Below are 20982 nucleotides of genomic sequence, written 5' to 3'. Positions count from 1 at the left end.
GTTCTCGAGCTCGTTTCTTCTCCCCGAGTGTTATTTCTAACATTATTCGCTCCATGCCCCGTTGTGCCGACCTAAGTTTGCTTTCCAGTTGTTTAGTAAGGCGCCAAGTTTCAGCTCCGTATGCCATCACCGGCAGTATGCACCGGTCGTAGATTCTCTTTTTGAGTGACAGAGGTAGCTTACTTTTCATTATTTGGGAGTACTTGCCAAGTGCTCCCTAACCCATACCTATTCTGCACCGAATTTGTCTCTCGTGGTTGGGGGCAGCAGTAACCATCTGTCCGAGGTAGTTATATTCTTTTACTTCTTCTAGCGTTTCGTTTCCTAAGCTGAAGGAGACGTTCTTGGAATACTTATTCCTCATTACATTCGATTTATTCATATTTATTTTTAGCCCGACAGCCGTGTTTTCTGATTGTAGTTCCTCAAGCATTGTTTGCATGTGTTCTGCAGTCTCACTCATCAAGACTATGTCGTCCGCAGACCTCCAATGGCTCACGTATTCCCCGTTTGTCCTTAATCCTATGTTTTCCCAGTCAAGCTTTCCAAATACCCCTCAAGATATGCTGTGAATAGTTTTGGAGAGATGGTATCTTCCTGTCTTACTCCCTTACTGTGCCACATAAATTGGTGGCAGCGCAGCCAAACGATAAAATGGAAAGACCATAGAAACTTCGTTCTTTAAATATTGACAGCATCTTGGCATGTTGTGGACTGTGCTGCGCAAGCGCAGTTGAATTATCCTGTCAACTGAATCAATTAAAGCGATGCAAGCGCACCACAACAATAAAACTGCTGCTCCTGAAACGAATAAGTTGGAAGGGGCTGTACGAAAAGCAGTAATCGGTCAGGGGTTAAAACAACGGCTGTAAAGCAACCGACAACCAAGGCAGCCGCCGCGCTGCGGCCATGTGATTACCGGACTGCATTGCGAAAAAGAGGCACGCGGCTTCACGGTTGACGAACGTGCCGGTGCACCGAGAGGAGGTCATCGCTTAAACGAGCTTTCTAATTTTCAGTGAGCAAAGGCAGCGCTGTAACCGCGGCGCGTGGCGGGAAAAGTAGTAACAGAAAGAGAACGAAAGGAGAAGCAAGAAAACAGGGTTACAAAAGCCCGAAGCGTGGCCGCACCACGGTAGGTAGGCTACGCGAAGGCACGAAGCGATTGCGCGCGCGCCTATGCGGCTGCTACGCCCGGGTGGCTTGTAAAACAGCGCCCGCGTGACCGCATCACGGCGTCCCTTTCGCCCAAGCGTGTAAAATTGGCACTGGAACCTCGTCGGCTGTGCGCCTCCTCATTCCACCTTCATTTTTACTTCCTTCGTACATTGGGGATAGACATGGAAAGCTGCGTTCGTGCCAAGGCTAAGCATGTCGCTTTTAGGTTTTGTTTATGTGTGCCTGCGTTTGCGAGGTCCAGATATGCAACGGCGTAGTGGAGGAGTACGATGTTGAGTAACGTGCCTTCTCCACACAGCAACCTCCTTAACACATTCGCCCCGTGCGTTCGTGTGTGTGTGTGCGTGTGCGTGTGCGTGTGCGTGTGCGTGCGCGTGCGTGTGTTGTGTGTGCGTGCGCGTGCGTGCGCGTGCGTGTGTTGTGTGTGTGTGTGTGTGTGTGTGTGCGTGCGTGTGCGTCTGTGCGTGCGTACGTGCGTGTGTTGTATGTGTACGTGTGTATGTGTGTGCGTGTGTGTATATGGGTGCGTTTGCGTTCGTGTGTGTGCGCGCGCGTGTGTGTCCGTGCCTGTGCGTACGTGCGCGCTCGCGCGCTATAATGATGCTGCTAAGCAATCATAACTCTTCGTGATAAAATAAATACTTTACGCCTATTTTAGATAGAAGGCTGCCCTATTCCAGAATTTGAATGAATGAATGAATTAATGAATGAAAAGACGGGCTGAACACTGGTCGATAAATATTCAAGTCAAATGCCTTCCTATACGCACGTAAAAGGTGAGCAAGAAAGTAAAATGTTTTTTTTTCTTTTTCACTCATTACATTCGTTGTGTTTATAAATCAACGTTATCGACTTATACGAGTAGTTCCTCTGGGGGGCCAGGCACAAATGGAGGCGCTGTTTTTGTAAAACGGAGGCTTGTGCTTTTTGGTACAACATTAGACAAGAAAAAACAGCGCGAGAAAACAGAACACGGCGAAGACAACACAAGATCTGTTCTCAAATAGCCATGCTGGAGGGTGTTTACTAGAATTATTTTCGGCTCGTGAGTTACCGTCTTCTGGAAATTATCCAGTGTCCCCAAATCGCAGCCTTTAAATTCATGTTTCAGCCGCGAGGCTAAATGAAGTACCATGAATCGAGGGCCGGTTAGAGGGAGCCCTAACCATTTCGGCCCTGCTTTTTTTATTTCAGCAAAACAGTGTTTTCTGTGTGTTTTCCTAAATTTTAGGGTCCCATAAGCCCACAGACAAAAATAGAGCTGAAAGTACAAATATTAACTGATTTATTAATGAGTCAGTTAATTAGGACATCTGGCAATTGAAAATGTTATGTTGAGCAGATACAATCCAATCCAGATACATCACTTCTGCATATTTGCATAAGCCTTATGACTACATGAATCTACAAACAAAAAGAAGAGCTTCGTAGTGCGCATATTTCGATATTTACAAGCTTGGGAATGACCGCCATTTGTTTTTTTAGCCGCAAGGTCATAATTTTGTCTTCACCGCAGCTTCTCTTTCTTCTTTGTAACGTACAGCTTCACTAAAATGAAACCACAGTGATATCTATCGCAACAGACATCATTGAAGAACAACTCCTCAGAAAACTAGCTGTTTTCGTTTCGTTCCCTATGAAGGAGCGAGGAAGCGCGACGTAGAGAGCTCGTTTGATGCCTTCTCTTGGTTGCATTGCTTTGTCTTTGATGAGTTGTGGAGGAGGAGATGGATATTGTATTCTGCCTAATCTTTGATGTTCCAATATGTCCCTGCTGCGTCGTGGGAACACCGACGGGGAGTAGCTTTAGCTTCTGTGACGGCGGAGAAGAGATTGAAAAAAAAATCTCGCTGGTTCAAATGTCGCTGGTTCAACTAATCTCGCCGGAGTTCAATTTACCACCGCCACTGTTTATTATTGGCGCTTTTTCGAGACTTCTTTGCTGAGATTTATGGGAAACCGCGTTTCATTAATATTAACCGCCATACAGAGCGGCCGGCTACGGCGTTGTTCGGGCTTTGGCGTTCCCCAAGGTTGTAAAGCGTATATACTATATTTCAAATTTAGGCATTGATTGCTGAGTGGCTAAGCCGCGGCACTGCTTCCCTGGGATAGTGTCTACGGTTTGATTGGCTCCCGCATTTTATTTCAGAGCGGGATGAAGCAGTGATTATGCCACATCCTTAAGAGTAATCCATGGCGTGTCGTTAGCTGTATACGTTAACCTCAGGGGTTACACTCGTATTAGCGTGTGTGCGAATTACACTTGTGACAGCCAAACATATTCTTTTTTTCTTTTCAGATTCTTTCAAAAGAGGAATTCGTTCGGGATTTTTCCTTTGTTGTTGGAGGTTCAATACAGAGAGATTCAAATATAGTGTATACGCTTTACGTCCTTGGGGAACTCCAAAGCCCGAACAACGCCGTAGCCGGCCGCTCTGTATGGCGGTTAATATTAATGAAACGCGGTTGCCCATAAATCTCAGTAAAAGAGGCTTGAAAAAGCACCAATATTGAACAGTGGCGGTGGTGAATTGAGCCCTGGCGAGATTCGTCAGCTAGCGTGACTAGCTGCGACCGCAGCCGGCACGTGGGAAAAAAATGGGTGGGTGACCAGAGCTTCTCATGCTACAGAGAGGGAAAACAAGAACGGAAGCTCGATCTATCGGTGTACATGCGCGTAATATGCTGCGGGATCGATTACGCTTGTGCGGAAATCGGGAAATAGCTTTCCCCGCCGGAGGGACCTTAGCAAGCGGACCCGTGTTTCCACGCAACGCTCGTGTCTGCCCTACACGAGAAAGTTTGTCCAGCCGTGTACCGCGGTTAAACTCTACTCCGGACCTAACTGCGTGCACCGAGCTATTCCATCACGCCTGTGCGAGCTTTTGCTGAATGAATGAATGAATGAATGAAATGAGCGAAGGCCAGCGCAAGCTCTGCTTGTATACTCTTGACGCGCTGGCAGCTTGTCGCCCGCGAAGATTACGTGCTGTCGTTGTTGTTTTCCTTATGTGCTGGCAGATGTCTGCGACAGACACCGTTTAACTGTAAGATGCGTTTATGTTAATTACAATGAATTGGACCCATTGCGGCGTTATGCAATAAAAATGAAACGTGTAATCTAAAGGGACTCGCGGTGATCATCGTCATCGTCGTCATTGTGAATAACAATAACAATAACAATAACAAGTCATTGTCAATAACAAGTCAATACTGTCTGCGCGGATACTGGTACTGCTGCTGATGATGATAACTTTATTTTGCCCAAAACTGGGTGAAAGGAGGAAGGGGAAGTGGGAGCATGCGTGGATTTCTCCCCCTCAGATGGCGGCCTGCAACCCTTGGGCGCTAGCGGCATATTCGGCCAGTTGGGCGACTTTGATCTCTGTGCGATTTCAGGCTTCGGGCTCGCCTACGAAACCTTGCTCACGATTTCCATTCGTGGGAGTCTTGGGCTAGTAAACTGGGCTTCACGGGCCAGTTTATTATCCCCGCTTTGTTTGCTTCACGGTTTCCCTTAGTTTGAAAAAACACTAGCGCCAGCTATGTGCCTTCCGTAATAGAAAGCCTGAAGAAGAAGAATATCAATAAAAACTTTTTTGGAAGACTACTACCGGTGACAGGGTCTATGCGTGCCAACACAGCTTAGCGCGCAGCTAGCCTTGTGCAAATTTAAGGGTAAGCACAAGTCACAGTAATGTACGAACGAAATGCGAACACCAAAATATGAACCAGAACACGTACAACTGAAACGTACTGTACGTGGGCGTACAGTAACAGCGTGCTATAGGTGGTATTCACTGAAAAGTTTAGCGGTCAATTTCTTCGCTAGGCAACACTGGAAACGGCCACGGTAATGGTGAGGCTTGTGCCACTGCGGCCGCACGCCGCAGAAGAAAAAAACACCGTCGTGCGTCGTCTGCTCTGTTTGGACCCGATTCTCAACGGTGGTGTCGACAGAGACGTTATTAATCGCACTCACATTGCAGTCGAGGCATTACTTTGCGTTCCGTGGGGTAGAGTTTGGGACGTCCAACACACATCAGTGCTTAGCACGGACAAGTACTGCCATCCCGCGGAGCCCTACGTAACCAGTGACGGCACACTCACATGGTTGCCTGCATTCGTGCTTCGCCAGTGAATAGAACCATTTGGTATATTTGTAAAGCTGCATTTGCCAAATTTGTTACTGTAATTGAAACGCACGTCAATTTGACTTTCATGGAAAAAAATGGCGCTATTTGCGTGTTCCGGTTCATATTTTCATGATCGCGTTTTAATTGTTCATGACTGTACACAAAAGAAAATTACAGCGTTGTTCTACTTTAAAAAAAAATGTCGGTTTTGTTTTTACGTCAACAGAGAGAGATGAGATAAAAGCACAACAAAAACAAAAGAAGAAGAATAATGTTCTGCCCCGCGCTGTCTCGAGCGGCGCCAAACACAACAAAACATAACATAACAAAGGCGCTGTCTGGGTTAAAATAGTGTCGAGAAGAGATGCCATTAACCAGAACAAACAAAAACTAAATACGATTCCACCTCTAACGGCCCCGAGCGCGGCCAAATGCAACAAAAACTAAACATAAACAACGTTCGGCTCGTTTAAACCGCACAGATCCGGTAAAGTGCGCTCAGCCAATGGAAAAGAAAGCACAACAGAGACGACTCAACTACCGATTCTACTTCCGTCTATGACCACTCTCCACTAAGAAGATAATATCCTGCACCCCCCCCCCCCCCCCGCCGATATTTTTTTTTTTTTTTTGCAAATAGTTTATGGCAAAATTCAGTTTTCATTCGCATACGACTTCGGTTTGCTTACGGAAATGTCCAAGTACAATACCGAAAATTCGAATTGGTGATGGTTTGTTGGGCAAGTGTAGCACGCTCTTACCCAAAACCGATGGAGAGTTAAGCGCTGGACACATGTACGATTTGTACACGCGATTCGCATGCGACTGATCGTTACGACTGTCACCACGACTAGTCGTAAGCGTGAATTTGAGACACATGACCCGATGCGTGCATGCGATGCGTCGTCGGCGTCGCTCCGCCCACCGTTTTTGCTCCATGGTCAACTACGACTATCGCTGAGCTGAATTTGTAGATTCCGCTTGTTTAATCGCAAAAAATGGATAAAGCAGGCAATCTTGAAGCGTTTCCTGCCTTCGGAAACAGTTCGCGCACACGCCGGCCGCGCCTGCCAGCTCGGACACTCAGCGGCTCGAACCGGCGCAGACCACGGTAGCAACCGCTTGTCGCTGCTCTTCTGAATCAATCTGATCGTTAAAATGAAGTTCCACATGCGAGAAAGTAGGTGTTAGTGTGGTGAAAAATTGTGCTTGGGATTGTTATCAGGGCTTATTTTAAAAGCGGCGATCAAATATCTGCCGCGATGCAAGCGTATACGCTGACCGGCCCCCGCGGCGCGCGGCGGGCGGTGCGCCGACCGGTCGAGAGAAGGCAATACCTGCGCGGAAGCATCGAAACAGGCTACGCAGATGTTCAACTACGACGATCGCTGAGCTGAATTTGTAGATTCCGCGCGTTTGTTGGCAAGAAATTGATAAAGCAGGCAATCGCGAAGTGTTTTCTGCCTTCGGAAACAGTCCGCGCACACGCCGGTCGCGCCTGCCAGCTCGGCACACTCAGCGGCTCGAACCGGCGCAGACCACGGTAGCAACCGCGCTTGTCGCTGCTCTTCTGAATCAATCTGATCGCTAAAAAGTTCCACATGCGAGAAAGTAGGTGTTAGTGTGGTGAAAAATTGTGCTTGGGATTGTTATCAGGGCTTATTTTAAAAGCGGCGATCAGATATCTGCCGCGATGCAAACGTATACGCTGACCGGCCCCCGCGGCGCGCGGCGGACGGTGCGCCGACCGGTCGAGAGATGGCAATACCTGCGCGGAAACATCGAAACAGGCTACGCAGATGTTCAACCACGACGATCGCTGAGCTGAATTTGTAGATTCCGCGCGTTTGTTCGCAAGAAATTGATAAAGCAGGCAATCGCGAAGTGTTTTCTGCCTTCGCAAACAGTCCGCGCACACGCCGGTCGCGCCTGCATGCCAACTCGGCACACTCAGCGGCTCGAACCGGCGCAGACCACGGTAGCAACCGCGCTTGTCGCTGCTCTTCTGATCGCTAAAAAGAAGTAGCTTATGCGAGAAAAGGGATGATAGTGTGGTGAAAAGTTGTGTTACGGATTGTCATTCGCAGTTACACAGATAGCGGCAATCAAATATCCGCCAGGATGCTAAACCTAAAGTTTCCAACACCCGAGCCGACCAGAGCAACGCACGCCGGTTGCGGGGGGTTGGGGCTCAGCGGGCTCTCATTGGCTGTGGCCTCACGACGATTGCAACGATGGCACGACTGCATCTGGCTTGCCAGACGCACGTCGTGAGCCTCCTCCGACCTGCGATCGACGCCAAAACGGGTCCTAACGATCAATCGTAACGATCAGTCGCATGCGAATCGCGTGTACCAGTCGTACATGTGTCCAGCGCTTTAATTAATGCAAGTAAAACGTTAGTGTAAACCAACCGACAAGGAAAGAAGACGATTCAGACACCATCCTTAACTTAGTGTTTAAAATCGGAGGCCTTAATTTCTCAAGGCCTCAACGATACCTATGAGGAGGGGGGTAGTGATCCGACTCGTCGCACCTGTCCTCCCTAATCTCAGGAGCGAATCATCCCTCGATTAGGTAGGAGCGTGTCGTTAAGACGATACCGGTTTGCCGTGAGGTACGCGCATACTTAGCGAAGCTAACCAGCGGGACCCAAGTTGGTTTGGATTGGATCCATACACTCTGAGATCGCGGCTAAACCAATAACACACATGCGCTAAAAACTCTTTGTTGCTGTGTAATCAAGACATGGTATCATATGACACGTTGGCGCAGTTGGCGCAGCATGGTGCCGATCAGTACAACTGGAGCGCAATGGCACGAACGGTGTATTTCAAGCTTCATTGCCTGTATACGGTGCGGGAAAATCTTTGCTTGAAGCGTTACCCTCGTCACTGGACGCCACCATGAGTTCCCCAGACCCCTCCCTATAAGAACTCTGCCGCCTAGCGGAGGACATTGCATTGCGCCCGTAAAGGCTAGCGCAGGGACCCTTGCATGGCTGGTGCATGGTTTTAAAAATCTCTCTCTCTCTCTCTCTCTCTCTCTCTCTCTCTCTCTCTTGCTTGAAGCCAGGCGTACATACGTACATCGTACTACGAGGAGACAACTGCTTCGTCTCATAGTTTCGTAATGAGGCCCCTCTCCCCTTGGGCGCAGGATGCCAGCGGCGCGGGTGTCCCCGGCGGACGAGACGTCGGCGGCCTGGTCCGCCGCCGACCGCCGGGAACCCGCGGCCGCCGACGGCCCCGGACCTCCCACCGCCCCGCCCGCAAGCGACGACCACCCGCCGCCCTCCAACCACCACAACCACACCCGCCACGGCAACCCGCGCTTGGCGCCGCTCGACGGAGCCAAGACGCCGTGTCCCGTCACGCCAAAGGATGTGGCCATCACGCCTACGACAACGGCCTCCACGCCAGGTGGGTACCACTGGCACCGTCGCGATGCAACGCGCTGACGTGACTATCGTACTGCCATGTATATCAATTAGTCATATTTAAGCTATATGAAATAAAACGGCTTTATTTTGTAAAAGTAAATATTATTTGATTTAAAATAGTTGTGAACAAAAGTTGCGGGTCGACAACTTGAACGGCCCTAAAATCAACATGCGCATACGGCAGGGCAGCGACCAGCCTAACAAATGAACAAACAAAACGAAAGAAACAAACAGGAGAGAAGATAACGAAAGAAAGCAGGAAACAGCAAAAGAAGTAAATAGAACGATAAAGACAGAAAGAAAGAAAAAAAGAACGGGAGGAACGAGGGAAGCAAGAGAAGTGATTACAACCTTCTAATCCAATGGTTTCATCTTATTCACGTACAACCCACAACGCCACGATTTTCGTAATTGGCACAGTGTTTAAAATAACGCTCATAGCTCGACTTTCAAACAAAAACTCAGGTGGTAGTCGCAGCCTGACTCGTGCGCCACTTTCGCGCCCTCCTTTGTTCACGTTAGGTTGGCACTTTAATCCGTACGGTTTACAACGAATCTGCTAACCAGCGCAGTCCAAGCTCCTGGTCGATAAAACGCCGCTCGGAGGAGCTGCAAATAACGGCATTCCTTTCTCCCCACCCGCATTCGCACGGGACGTTGTTCCGGAGCTCGATTCCGCAGCGGACAAGCTGACGCAGAGGCTGTTGTTCCGCGCCGTGCAGACTGGAGTCCGGCGACCACGGTGCCCTCTGGCGGAGGAGCGTCGGCGTACGAGCGGCTGCTGGACGCGCTGAGCCACGATAGCCGGTGGCAGAAGGACGTGGCCCTGGGCAGGAGGGTCGGATTCTACCGGTTCCGCGGAGAGCTCGGCACCGGGAACTTCTCGCAGGTCAAGGTGGCCGTCCACTGTCTTGTCAAAGGTGAGTAGGCGCGGGATGGGCTGTGGCTCTAATACGGCCCCGAACAGCCTCGTTTTGCGTGGCCCCGTGGTTCTATGTTAAAGGAGTACTGACACGAAATTTTTATGTTACGTTTTTTTCGCTGCTATGCGTGCCTACCAGCCCACTAATCATAGAATGACAAATTAGACGGTCGAGCGCAGCGTAAACATTCATTTACGGCGTCGTTTATTCGTGCCAGTTTCGGTTTCGACTGAAAAACACGGAGCGGCCGCCATGACAGCATGTATAACATGACGTCACCATTCTTGCCGTATCGCTGCCTCTCTGGAAGCGCGCGCGAGCGAGCGCACGCGCGCGCCCAGACCGGCCGAGGTTTTCGCCGTCCCCACAGGCCCGGGCAGCATGACGTCAGTCCCAAAACCATGACGTGTACACACGCCCGAGCAGCGCGCGCCAACCACAGCCAGCGCGTCGGCTTCGTCACGGGAGCCCCGACGTCGGCAGTTTGGGGCACGTAGCAGATGATGTCACGTCGGCCCGCTCTGGGCTTTCTCGTGCGGGCGAAGATTAAAATGGATTTTAAATATGTTTCGCTGAACGGTTGCTGTTGAAACTTGCTGGGAGATATCTCCTGATAAAAAGGAAGCGTTTTACATAGTTATCTCAGCTTTGAAATTTCGTGTCAGTACTCCTTTAACAACGTCCTAGCAACGGTGGCTCTGGCAGTGACCTAACAAGAAGCCTTTTGGCACATAACGGTATTTTTAGGCTGAAGACACTGTTAGTCTCCGATTTCGCAGGAAATTTGTGAAGCCTGTTGCGTGAAGCTTCATTCGTGGATGAGGAGGAATAATTAAGGCTCTCGGCCTATTTGGAAGGAACGCTGGTAGGGTGGAAGTGGGGCCCTGTGGTGGTCGACTAAAACAAGCGTGAAGACTCCCGTATTTTTCGGTATATGCCTCGCTTTCACCAAAGTTTTATGCGCAGCAGAGGAAGAAAGAAGCGAGGGGCGACGTAAGTAGGCAGCGGCGCGGCGATACGTCACATATGGTAGGCGAGCGCCGTCAACCGGTACCCGCAGCTCGACGTAGAATGAGTACGACGTTGCTTGGTACGTCATTAGGCTTGGCGTTGAGGTTACCTAAAGTTAAGCCTGTTCATCGGACGTTAGGCCTAATGGAACGCTTTGAGGTTTAACGTCGCCAAACGGTACCCATAAAGTACTCATTGAGTGTATAAATTATATCAGACACGGAAATCCGGTCTCGGTACAATACCCGGTAGCCGTCCGATACCACTGCGCTTGCGCAGGTTCTCCGCTCTGCCATAACTCTCTATTGTACTTCATGCTGCGGGTGCCGGTTGACGTCGCAAGACATCAAAGCGTAAGGTTAGGCCTAAGATATTAAACAGCGGCTAACACACGAACGTTGCTGCTGTTAGTATAGCAAAGCGTTACGTATTCACACAGTACCCCATGATCCGCCCCACCATGGTTTACGTGGATGCAGCTACCTACCGACGACAGGATACACACGCTGCCGCACTAATTAGCCTTCCCCTTCCCTTCACCAACGCCCCTTAGTTCGCACCAGCCGACCTGCTGACGCAAAAGAGGCAGCAGTCGCGTTAGCCCTTAGACAGAGGCCATCCCCTTCCATTATCATCTCGGATTAGAATACGGCCATTCGGGATTACGCTAGGGGCATGATCTCGCCCCTCGCACTAGGAATTCTCCTCAAAAATCCTCCTACCGCCCCATCGAGCTGATCCGGGCTCTGGCCCACACGGGCGTTGGGGAAACGAGGCAGCACATATATATAGGCCGCTCGAGAGCTCACCGTCCGAGCAGCCCCGATAGCCTCGAACCCTTTCACGGAGCCCTACCAGCTCGAGACCGTCTCACATTCTTCCACTACATTACGGCACATTACCACCTCTCACGCCTCCAGCTCTCTCTCGCACACCAGGATTTATCCAACACCGAATAGCGGATATGGCAACTGGTGCGCACCCATGCCCTCCCTTGTCGCTACCGCCTGCACCGTAGTTATCCTTGAATGTATACCCCTCCACCGATCGCCTTGCCTGTGGAGCTGTCCAAACGTTGGAACATCTCCTTCGGAACTGCCCCCCAACCCCCATACCCCCTTACCAGACGGTGGGAGCAGGGCTGAGGCGCTGGGCAGTTCCGTCGCGACTATCCAACGGTCTGTAGACACGGGGATGTCTGCTGTGGTCACCGGTACGCCGGTCACCACGAACTAAGAGACCTTTAAAGGCTCAATAAAACGTTTGTCTCCCTCTTTTTCTCTCTCACCGCATACCTCATTGATTGATCATAACGTTTAACGCGCCGACCCTACACAGGCGATGAGGCATCAGTTTTGACCACCCGGGGATCTTTAACGTGCGCCGAAACCTCGAACACATGGGCGTTTTTGCTTTTCACATCCATCAGAAAAGCGGCCGCCGTGGCCGGGAATCCAACCCGCGTCCTTCTCACTGCATACCTGCAACCGTGTATTGAACTGCAGCTTACTGACGACTAGTTACTCGAAATTTGCCGAGTTTTCTATGAAGCTTTCTTGTCCAGAATACTAAAAAACGCAAAATCTTGCTTCGTGCGCGATGTCCTGCTTGAAAAGTGCTTCCACCAGGTTTCAGACGGGATTTCGCGGACGGCAACTTTAAAAGTAGCCTTTTGAAAGTTTTCGCGCGCTGCTAGCACTTGATGTAAACGCTTGTTGCTGTATTCAAAATGCTGCATTTATAAAATTATTATGATACCTTGTTCATGCTGTCTTGTTACGCAGTTTGTGTTCCGAACTTATGAGACTTACGGTGCGATGAGACTTACGATGAGACTTACCTCTATCGTCTCTGAAGGACATATTTGTCTGGTTTCCCGAGGTAGCAGTCAGGCTGACATCGCTCAGCGTTTATCGAGGAAAGGCAAAACAAGGGTGAAGGAGAGAAGACAAAGGGAAGGCATTTATTTGGGCGTGCGGGTTACTAGCAGCGGCGGTTTCATACACGTCGCTGTTCCTGTCACAGTATAGTGAAAGTCAGTGCGCTTTGTCGGATGAGTGGGCGAGATCAGGATGTCCCGCTTTTCGGGTGCAAAGATACGATTTGGGTTTACCGATGCAGTTAGGAGACTCGAAACATTCAAGCGTGGAAACGCCCTCTACAAGAATTATCAGGAAGAGGTAACCGGCAATGTTCCGATTGGGTGCGCCGCTACCCTGTTCGTGCGTGCTGCAAGCGTCGTGTAGTGCACCTGTGCCTTGCGGAAAGCTCGCCTTCCTCGGAAAAACGCTGGACACAGGCCCTGCCAGCTATGACTCATACCGCGGCAGCTGCAAAATACGAAACAAGCAGGGGCGTAGCCAGGGGGGGGGGGGGTTAGGCATACAGGGCCCGTGCCCCCCCCCCCCCGAAATGTTTCGTGCCAGGCTGGGGTGCAGTTTAAGTAGCCTGAAGAACCGCCTGAAGTCGCCTGCAGGCGCGGAACCTGCAGTTTTAAAGACATTCTTGCTCATATAAAGCTGAAAACAAGGACTACGTCAACGTCTTATCCCTGTGCCCGCTCCATATGCTGTACATGTCAACATATACAGCCCGGGTGCGTTTCGCAACGGATACACCGAGCACCGCCGCGAACCTGCCGCGAGCTGATCGAAGAAGTCCCGCTGTTTCGCTGGCGGAACAGCACGGCCGGGAAATGGCGGAACAGCAGGAAAGCCTCATATAGGCATACATGTGGTCTGGACTTTAGCGTGTCATTCCTTGTCTTTACACTGGTACAAAGTGTAATAATATGACAGAGCATTCCACTGTATTTTGTTCAGTCAACTATCAATGTTTGATATGTTTATTTTTCTACCGAAATCGCATTTCATTGACTATTGCAGTTCCATAATTTCTGCGATATGAAAAGCATTTCTCTGCCCATCTCGTATTTCCTCCACGTCAACAAAACTGTACAAATCTCTTTATTGCGAAGCTTTATCTTTTTGGCCCTATTTCATTGTTTTAGAATCTTGGTTAGAACCAGCATTCTGTATTTGCTTGACCGGAATTTTACTGATGCCTTGTCTGTTCCATTTAACGGATAGAAATACAATGAAATTTAAAAAAAACGTGCATCAAGCTCAACATTCACCAGCAGCGCAACAAGGTGTTCCGCTAAGCGTAAGGTAACTATTAACAAAAAGGCGATTACTTAAGAACGAAGACGCACGTTTGCTAGCTTCACCGCCATAATGTACGAATTGCCGCACGTACAGTCCACTGCGATTCGAAGGTCATTGCGGGAAAGCTACGCTTTCAAATGAAGCTGACAGAACACCAGCTTTAGCAAATCTTCCGTGCCAGTTTCTTTACCGTTGGCGTAGATCAAAGGCAACTAAGTCTGTGCTTGATAACAACGAATGTAAAGCTTGAAACCCAAAGGGTGGCAAGTCAGTCGTGCGGGCCATTGTTGTAGCATGGAACAACCAACAAGGGAGAGAAGAGTGCGAAATCTTGATTTTCATGGTTGCAAAATGAAACCGTAGGACGGTGTCACGTGTGGCCGCTCTATGCTGGCGCGATAACCTTCAAATCATGCCCGACTGCACTTTATAGCTGTTAAGAAAACTTATTAGTTCCCTTCCGAAAGGAAAATCTAAAACACGCGAATCTTGATAGTAAGTCACCCAGTAATGGCCTCCACTTCCGCCTGACGAACTTCTGGGACTGCGCGCCACTCACGAACGCACTCATGATCACGCTCACGAGCGCGTGCTCGCATAACCGCCTGCTCTACGTATGAACGAATCACCCGTGGCCTACCCTAGACCGGCGAACGGGAATTTAGTCCATTATCATCATCATCTAAGCTCCTTAAGGTGGGGTTTACTGTTAGTGTTCAGCATACACAAGTCGCATGTCAAAGATAGTTATTTCAAGCTTCGTTTGAAAAACAACGCGCAAGAAGCCTTGCCTATCTGTTTTCCCGTCCCATCTTCTGGTCGACCGCCCCCCCCCCCCGAAAAAAATTCCTGGCTACGTGCCTGGAAACAAGCCGTTTTTCGTGTTGAGACGTGCCCCGGAAGACGGACGCTGCTCGCCGAGATCTCCTCTCTCCCCTCTCAGGATCAACGTGCGCCACTACTACCGGTTCTCGCGAATTCGGAAAAGAGCACTGTGTGTGTTTATACTGTTTTCGGGCAGTGTGCACACGACTGGGAAAGCCCCACAGCCGTTAAGGCTTCTGCGTATAAAACCCACCCTGTCGGTGGATAGATTTATTCTTTTCGGCGCAGCTAATCCATGCTCTGCTCGAGTCCTGTACTGTAACCTCGCCCGGAAGGGTATTGTTCCTGTATTGCTTCTGCTCATCTCTCGCCATACTGTAAACCAGTGAAGTTTGCCTTTGGCTTCTTGTCGTCATCACCAAGGCAGCCACTTTTGCTGGACGCTCAACCACCACGCTACCACGCATGACGGAGGCGACGGAGCCCGGTTCGGAGACGCCTTGCCGAATGTAACAATGCGGGAACGGTTGACGATCTGAATTACGGCGTGGATGGTAACTAAATGAAGCAGGTGAAGCACGTCGGTGCCGACACCGACGTGCTTCACCTGGATCCCTGGGACTTTTTGAAGCGAAAGCTTTCTTAGTGGAACCGATGGCGTTCTGTCAAAAGACTAATGCATTTCCTCATATAATGGTTGGTCGACCGGAAAGCTTTGATAAGGTCTCTCGACACACGGGGCACGCGTGAAACCGGGCTTCCATTGTGTCAAAACGGTTACTTGAAAATTGCGAAAAAAGCAACGGTTTAGGTAAGACAATACATGCATCGATCATGAACACGGAGTACAATGGTATACTTTTATCTCACAAACCACGTGTCGGTATACATTTAGATCGCTCGGATACATAGATGCGTTTACTTAGTGCTCGAGAAATCGTCGCATGGGTTCGTTCTTCGTTTACGACGATTTTGGTCTTTGAAGCTTTGACGATCGATTGGGCGCACTTACAGCGATGGTTTTGACACTTTTAGGGTACGAGCTTCTCTCAACTTTCTTTAGGAAGGAATGGCGTCTTTATTTGCCGATTCACTAGGGCACTCCTTTCTGCTGTTTAGTCTTCCCTCTAAACTGTCCCGGCAGCAGTTTTGCATCCGGTCGTGTTTCGGCCACGCTTACCGTGAGCGAGGACGGCGCAAAAAGCTATGCTATCACTACTGTTTCCTTACGTGAAGCGGACGTTTTTATTACAGATGTATATGGACCGTGGTTCTGCGCAGTTTGGTTAAAAAATGAGTACCACACTCACAATACGACGTACCATTGGGCATGCGCCGACCACCCAAATCCCCTCCCTTCCCCCACTCAAGAACAGTGGGGGTGCGGGCTGACCAGCTCTCAGCTCGAGGCTGAGGGACGCCTCATCTCCCTGGCTAAAGCACCAGCGGTTCCTCGCGGATGTCTGAACTGAGAGGACGGCACCCGACTTCATTTTATTTTATTTTTGTCGGCTCAAAGAAATGTTTCTACAACGACAACTGTACATAAAGCTTCACTGCAAGCATGTTCATAACACACAAAAAAAAAAACTGTGGTTGATTCCTCTGTCATAGGCATCGGTAAAGCACGAAAGTGAAATGTGCAGCGAAATCTGCAGCTGAGCATGATTTACGAGTCGGCGGCTGTCCTGTTGGTGTGCTTGGCGAGCGTCGTCCTACTGGCGGGACGCTTCGGCAAAGGTGGCGTCATTTCCGTGACGGATATTACGTCAGTGAAATTTGGTGTACCCCGGCATAAAACACTTTCGCGTTAAATTTAAAACCCGAAAACGAACAACCATAAGCATAGCGTACTCTTTAGTGCTAAAGTTTGCTTCCCCGCAAGAAGACCCTGTGTGCAAGGGTGCACCCTTTACAGGCCGCTTGCTTCGTTGTACTGGCGTCACTTCCGTGACGGGTATGGCATCATGGAAATCTTTAACTTTCGTGTTAAAAAGCCATCTTCGCGGGGAAGAACATAACGAAGACGCAAAGTGTAAACAAACCAATTGTTTTGAGGCTGACATCTCAGTGTCCAAAAACTAGCAAAGATGTGAATGTTTCGCTGTTGTGTTCATTGTGGCCCCTGCCCACCGTCGTATTCTTTTTAAAGGCGTTGTCAAATCACCAGGGCTCCGATCAAAAGGAGCATCCTTTGTATGAACAAGAAATATGAACTGACATGCGCGCGGACCCTGCCCGTTCTTTTGCGTGACCGCTGGTCTTGTTTGGGAGAACAAGGAAGGTCATAACGGTTTATAAGTAACAAACTAGTCAAGAAACTCAGGTTTTGTAACAACGTTTGCGCTTCACTTATACAAGCAAAAAAGTTGAGGGGTCATCCTGTCTAACAAAACTGAATTACTAGCGCAGCTGTGAGCTTCTTAACTGCTCGTTTCATACCCTCCGTCTCCCGTTACTTACCGCAATTGCAGGATTCTAACGCACCCCCAACTGTAATGCGCAGGTAAGTTTACAGAGGAAAATAAAAAAACTGGTTGATTCCTCTGACATAGGAATCGGTAAAACACAAAAGTGAAATGTGCAGCGAAACCTGCCGCTGAGCATGATTTGCGGGTCGGCGGCTCTCCTGTAGGTGTGCTTGGCGAGCGAGGTCCTGCTGGCGGGTCGCTTCGGCAAAGGTGCACTGGTGTCATTTCCGTGACGGATATGACGTCAGGGAAATCTTGGTGTACCGCGCCATAAAACACTTTCGCGTTAAAATATAAAACCCGAAAACGCACAACCTTAAGTATAACGTACTCTTTAGTAGTAAAGGTTGCTTCCCCACAAGAAGACCCTGTGTGCAGGGGTGCACCCTTTACAGGCCGCTTGCTCCGTTGTACAGCCGTCATTTCCGTAACGGATATGACGTCAGTGCCTTTCCGTATCCCGGAATGAAACACTTTCGTGTTAAAATAATTTGATGTCCATTCTACCACGCAAATGTAACATATGCAACCACGTACCTGGGCATTTTACTTGAAGCATGCAACTGCGCTACCAAAAATCATTTGTAATTCATAAACCTACTTATACAAGCTCCTGCTGGCAACAAAACTGGGGCGGGAAACATTGAAAGTGTTTGCGATTTTAAGTTCTTTGACCGACATAATTTCAGTCCTGACATGTTCATTGCAGCAGCGCAAAAAATGTGCATCAGATGGCTAAGGTCCTTGAGGAATGGGTGTGCCAAAATTTACTCACGCAATGTTGACGGATTGTGTTTAATTAGATGGAACTGAATTTTAGAAGGAGTTTGTACCCATAACCATGCCGCTGGCCGCTTTGAGGCTTATTTGGGTTTTGAATCCGACTGTAACGCGCAGACAAATTTAAAGGCTGCTTTTAGCAAAAAAGGGTGCGCGTTAGAATTGTGAAAATACGGTATTTCGCGCTAAACTTAGCCGGCCGTTCCCACGTGATCAGTGTGTGGCTGTGCACGTGATCTTCAAACTTTCGTGTTTCAGATGTTCACGTGGTCTTCTTTCGGCGGGAAAATGGGGGGAAGGTTGCCTATTTGACTTTGAGCGGCACGTGAGCAGCTGTTTCGTGTTCATTCTCTTATTGGCCTTTTTTGTTTGTTTGTTGCTCCCCAAAGTCACGTGAGAGACTATGCCATGTTCACTCTCTTCGCTTCTACCTCATTTTTGCTTCCGTCTCCTTTCTGCACACGTACGCCACTAAACGTCTCGAGCAACGCTTCGCTGTAAAAATCTCTGCGCAGAGAAAGTGGCCGTGAAGATCCTGGACAAGAGCAAGATGGACGCCAAGACGCAACGCATGCTGTCGCGCGAGATCGCCAGCATGGAGGCGCTGCACCACCCGCACGTGATCCGGCTGTACGAGGTGATCGAGACCCTCAGCCGGGTGCACCTGGCGCTCGAGTTCGCTCCCGGAGGGGAGCTCTTCCAGAAGATCACCAGCGACGGTCGTTACGCCGAGGACGACGCCCGGGTGGTCTTCGCCCAAGTGGTCTCGGCCGTCAACCACATGGCGAGTGATATTCAGCGCGCTATCGATCGTCCAATGAATAAAGCAATTGAAAAATAGACACGAGTTCCTTGGCTAATATCGGGAGGGCGTTACTCGGTTAGTACTCCAGCAATTGCGCACGTAAAATCACAACCTTTGGAACCCTGTTAGGGCCCCTTTAAAAGAACACTAAAGACTTAATTAAGTTTTGTTGTAAGTTGTAAATGTTTATGAAAAGGCGGTACCTTTTTTTCGCGCTTTTCGCAATTTCCCAGTTGACGTCTGGTAATTTCCAATACAACAAAATAGGAACAACGAATTTCGAATAAGCCAGAAATCACGCTTTTTTTCGCAAAAATAATTAACTCCGAATCACATCCACCGAACTTTACCGAACACAAGTGCCGAAAACAGAAAAATCTTGGTAATGTTCTCCGATGGTATGATCGTTACTACTGTCAGCAAAGCAAGAATTTTGATTAGTTGGTTGTGCATCTCTACTCCTTATACCACTTTGAACCTACGACACAAAGGAACAATACGCATGGTCCACGTGTCTCTGGTTCCACACCGTCCTCGCACGTGTTGTTCCTTAATATGGAGGAAAGAAAGCTCATCCATACGAAAATGTGGCGGAAGTGGCTTCATTTTAACAGAGAACCAATTATGGTGTTGCATCAATTCTTTACAACTACACCGGCTAAATGTGGCTAAATTAATGCCATGGACAATTTTAGCTGTGCTTCGCAGAGTTATAGGTATAAACGGAACTGACGGCAGAGAAGGCGAGGCGCAGCAAAGGAGAATGGGAAAGGGTAGTGGACATCCTGGCATGGGGGGGGGGGGGGGGGGGGAGCAGCTTCACAAAAATTGACGTCAGTGCCTGTTCTGAGTATTCTTTACTCCTTATTCCTCGTGTTCTGTGTTCAAAGTAGCACGTAAGGGAAGAAGACAGCGAAGAGTAGAATTTCTGGGTATTTTTTTTTCCAATTTATCAATCCTAAATGCTTTGCAACCTTGCGATATACAATGCCCCGTAATTAGATAAGATCCAGGCTTTTTTTTCTCCAACCTCTGTTGTTTGCCAGATCCCCTGTCGTATATCCCAAGGAATCATCACCATTATCAACATGAGCGATGAACGACGCGTCTCCGAAGTTTTTTTATGCCCTCTCCGAAACCGGTCTGGCAGCCTTCAAGCGGGTTTTTGACGGCTCCCGGACCGGTTTCCGGGGAGAGAGAGAACTGTTGCGGAAACGCGTCGTTCTTCGCTCGTGTGTTCGGCCCTTTACGACGGCCCGACTGACGCCCCACCCCGTCGTCCCTTCCGCACCCCCAGCACGAGCGCAACATCGTGCACCGGGACATCAAGGCGGAGAACGTGTTCATCGCGGGCCACAACCTGGTCAAGGTGGGCGACTTCGGCTTCAGCACGCAGCTGCGCTCCCGCCAGGAGGCCCTGAGCACCTTCTGCGGATCGCCGCCGTATGCGGCGCCCGAGCTGTTCCGCGACCAGAGCTACGCGGGGCCCTGCGTGGACGTGTGGGCGCTGGGCGTGCTGCTGTATTTCGTGGTCACCGCCTGCATGCCGTTCCGCGCGCAGACAGTGGCCGCGCTCAAGAAGCTCATCCTCGAGGGCCAGTACTCGCTGCCCGAGTACCTGTCCGACCCCTGCAAGAGGCTCATCATGTCCATACTTCAGGCCAGTGGCGGATCCGCCTCCTTTTTTCCATCGCGCTAGCCGCGGGAAATTTAAAAACGCGAACGTCGAACGCGAGCGATACTTAATACACAGATGCTGACAGTAGTAAAGGGGTACAGGCTACACATCCCAATACAAACAGTTCTTTTCCTCTCTGGCGATCCCATGTTTTCTGTCCAGCGTGTTTTTAAATATTTAGCAGAGGTAAACTTTTTGGACCTAATTTCATACCACGCATAATCACAACCTGGCCTTCTACACCAGCCATCCTCATTGTCTTTTTCAGATTTCACTTTCGTTCTTGTTCAGTGATTTCAGTGTTCAGATCTTCATCCTTCAATCACTGTTTTGGCACTCTTTGCCTGGCCTTGCGCCATAAACATCCAATCATCATCAACGGTAGTAAAGGCATCAACGTTGGAGAGTGCCAAATACGTTCAAATTAAGCGGAAGAAGGGGTGTTGGGCAGGACACGTCATCTGCATGATAAGTACAACAGATGCACAATCCTTTGAACGGAAGGGCTACGAATAAACCGCAAACAAAATAGTGGGAGACCAACGAGTTGATGGAGGGCTGA

The 20982-nt window shown here is 49.5% G+C and overlaps 1 protein-coding gene across 2 annotated transcripts in view; it reads left to right on the top strand.

Moving 5' to 3' along the window:
* The window catches only part of LOC144162488 (serine/threonine-protein kinase NIM1), a 138319-nt gene that overhangs the window by 109086 nt on the left and 8251 nt on the right, over window positions 1–20982 (top strand). For both annotated transcript variants that reach the window (XM_077693043.1, XM_077693042.1), the window contains exons 3-6: window positions 8478–8740; window positions 9483–9680; window positions 18453–18721; window positions 20040–20402. In XM_077693043.1, the coding sequence (XP_077549169.1) occupies window positions 8479–8740; window positions 9483–9680; window positions 18453–18721; window positions 20040–20402 (1092 nt within the window). In that variant the 5' untranslated portion in view covers window position 8478. The remainder of the gene's footprint in view (window positions 1–8477; window positions 8741–9482; window positions 9681–18452; window positions 18722–20039; window positions 20403–20982) is intronic.

Source organism: Haemaphysalis longicornis, unplaced genomic scaffold (genome assembly GCF_048455015.1).
Source record: "Haemaphysalis longicornis isolate Haplotype H1 unplaced genomic scaffold, Haemaphysalis longicornis Haplotype H1 scaffold_12, whole genome shotgun sequence".
NCBI lineage: Eukaryota > Metazoa > Arthropoda > Arachnida > Ixodida > Ixodidae > Haemaphysalis > Haemaphysalis longicornis.
The sequence above is the reverse complement of the archived record's forward strand: the minus strand, read 5'-3'. Positions and strand labels throughout refer to the sequence as shown.